The 2354-nt window shown below is 27.4% G+C and overlaps 1 protein-coding gene across 2 annotated transcripts in view; it reads right to left on the bottom strand.

Annotated features, from left to right (window-relative positions):
- The window catches only part of LOC107637022 (probable fructokinase-7), a 6083-nt gene continuing 4088 nt past the window's right edge, over window positions 360-2354 (bottom strand). For both annotated transcript variants that reach the window (XM_021121673.1, XM_021121674.1), the window contains exons 5-7: window positions 2184-2324; window positions 1433-1549; window positions 360-610 (exon numbers count right to left, since the gene is read on the bottom strand). In XM_021121673.1, coding sequence (XP_020977332.1) covers window positions 482-610; window positions 1433-1549; window positions 2184-2324 — 387 coding nt within the window. In that variant the 3' untranslated portion in view covers window positions 360-481. The remainder of the gene's footprint in view (window positions 611-1432; window positions 1550-2183; window positions 2325-2354) is intronic.

The following is a 2354-nucleotide window of genomic DNA, read 5'->3' as shown; positions in this document are numbered from 1 at the left end:
CTAGTGATAAAAAGTAAAATATCTATTTACTGAGTAAAATATATTTATTTTATTAATTAATACTAAACTTAGATTAACAATTCCATTTATGCCGTGACATGTATCTGTTCTTAAATGGGGGATAGCCGGTAGCCACCCTCTTGAAAACAATAATAATAGAAGAAAAAATTGTTTTCTTAAATATCTCCAAAAATATAAATAGGCAAACCCACAAGTTCAAATCAAGATGTGGCTGAGTAGTGAAAAAGGAAGAGAAAAATTTATTGCTATCCTCTAAACTACTAAAAATTTAATACTCATGTTCTTACTTTGCTGGAAAAAGTTTAGAAGAACATGCATGTTATATCCATATTTTTTTCAGAACAAGTCTTAGTTTGGTGGCAAGAATTGAATCTTTGATGATTTTGGGCTGCACATAGTATAGTTTGATAAAAATGATAATAATTAATACAAGTTCTTCTTTAATTTCTATGCTCATTAATTAAAATGGGAGCAGAAGTCTAATGACAGCATCTTTTGTTGGGAGTGAAGGTATGGCCTCTCTCCTTGTCATTGTGACAGCAGCACTTGCATTTGCAAATGCAAGAGCTTCCCTCAACTTTCTCTCATCCTGTAACAAATAATCTTGTTTAGCAGAGGATTAATTCAACATTATTATTCAACTCACATTATATGCCTTCAAATTTTTTTTTTTTTGGTGACTATATGCCTTCAATTTGATAATGAATAAGTTCTATAATTGGAATGACCGAATGAGTATTGTTATGTCAATATGGTATAAACTCTAATAAATAGGTAATCTATCAACTCAAAATACATTATTAATTATATTTAAAAAATATTTCTCAACTATATATAATTTAAATGTTTAATTATTCTGTTGGTCCTTTAAATTTTATCAAATTTTTAATTAAATTTTTATATTTTTTCCTTTTAATTGGGTCTCTATACAGCTTTTAATTTTATAATTAGATCTTTAATAGTGTAAAAAATCTTAGAGTTAACTGAATATTTCTTTGTAAATTGAAGGTATTCATAATTAAAAATCTAATTAGATCTTTGACCGTATATATTTTGGGAGAAATATTCTGTTAATTTTAACGTTTTTGATATGAAAAAGGACTTAATTACAAAATTAAAAGTAGTGTAAGAACTCAGTTGAAAAGAGAAAAAAAAATATAAAGATCTAATTGAAAATTTGGTGAAACTATAGAGACTAACAGAATTATTAAACCTAATTTAAATAGAAAAAAAAAACTTACATATTTGAAAATATTTCAAACATACAAATTTTAAAAGCTTATAAGTCCTAAAATATGAGAAGACTATGTCATTTGAGTTATAGTTTATTGGCGAATAATTCACATATTAAAATAGACATAACATTGTTTGAAATTTAAGGTTAAATAGATGTGGAAAAGTAAATGTTGACCTTATAAATATATTTGCGTGCAGAAAGAATGCTCAATAATCCAGCCAGAAAAGCATCATCTGCGCCATCTGTGTCAACTACTTCCACTTCAAACCCACGAACCCAACCTTTATAGTCCTGCATGTTCATGCACACTTACATTTAATTTGAACATCAATAATTTGACCCTTAATTTTGAAATGCCTTTGAAGGACTAATTCAAAAGTATTTCCGACTATTTTTCAAGAATCAAGAATGGCAATGTTCATTTGCATAAATATATGTAATGAATTGAAGGATCAAAAGTAGAATAATCAAATTTATCTACAATAGTATAATAAAAATCTTTTAAGATGTCAAATTGGTAGCAAATTTTGTGTGTATGCATAATATAATTGATGTAGAATATATGCTATAAAAATAATAAATTTTATTAATTATGTAACATTGTTTATATTTTTTTTTTTACTAAAGATAGGAGATTCGAACCCATAACCTCTTAATTGAATATAAGGAGACTATGTCATTTGAACTATAACTCATTAGCTAACATTGTTTGTATCTTGAAAAACCTAAATTGATTGGATTCATCAGGAAGACTTAATTAGACAAAAATTTAACTAGTTATTTGGTTATTTCTTTCGGTAAAAATGAATTTCTGGTTGATAATACTTTTTGAAAAAACATATGGATTTCTGATTTTTCAGAAATAATAATTTTGTTAGCCACATGCATAAATTTTGATTCTCTATTTATTGGTGTAATTAATTACCCGAGTGTAGTATCTACAGCCACGTGGTCCTTCAGTGACAAGCAGAAGCTTGAGATGAGGGTGGAAGAGTTTGTTCATAATAACTTGGTCATCGTAAGGGTCATCACCTTCACTCAAGAACCGAACTTCTTCCGAATTTAGCTGTCCTCGCCAAAAATAAAAAACCACGTT

Source organism: Arachis ipaensis, chromosome B04 (genome assembly GCF_000816755.2).
Source record: "Arachis ipaensis cultivar K30076 chromosome B04, Araip1.1, whole genome shotgun sequence".
Lineage (NCBI taxonomy): Eukaryota > Viridiplantae > Streptophyta > Magnoliopsida > Fabales > Fabaceae > Arachis > Arachis ipaensis.
Note: the sequence above shows the minus strand (reverse complement) of the source record. Positions and strands in the feature narration are given on the sequence as shown.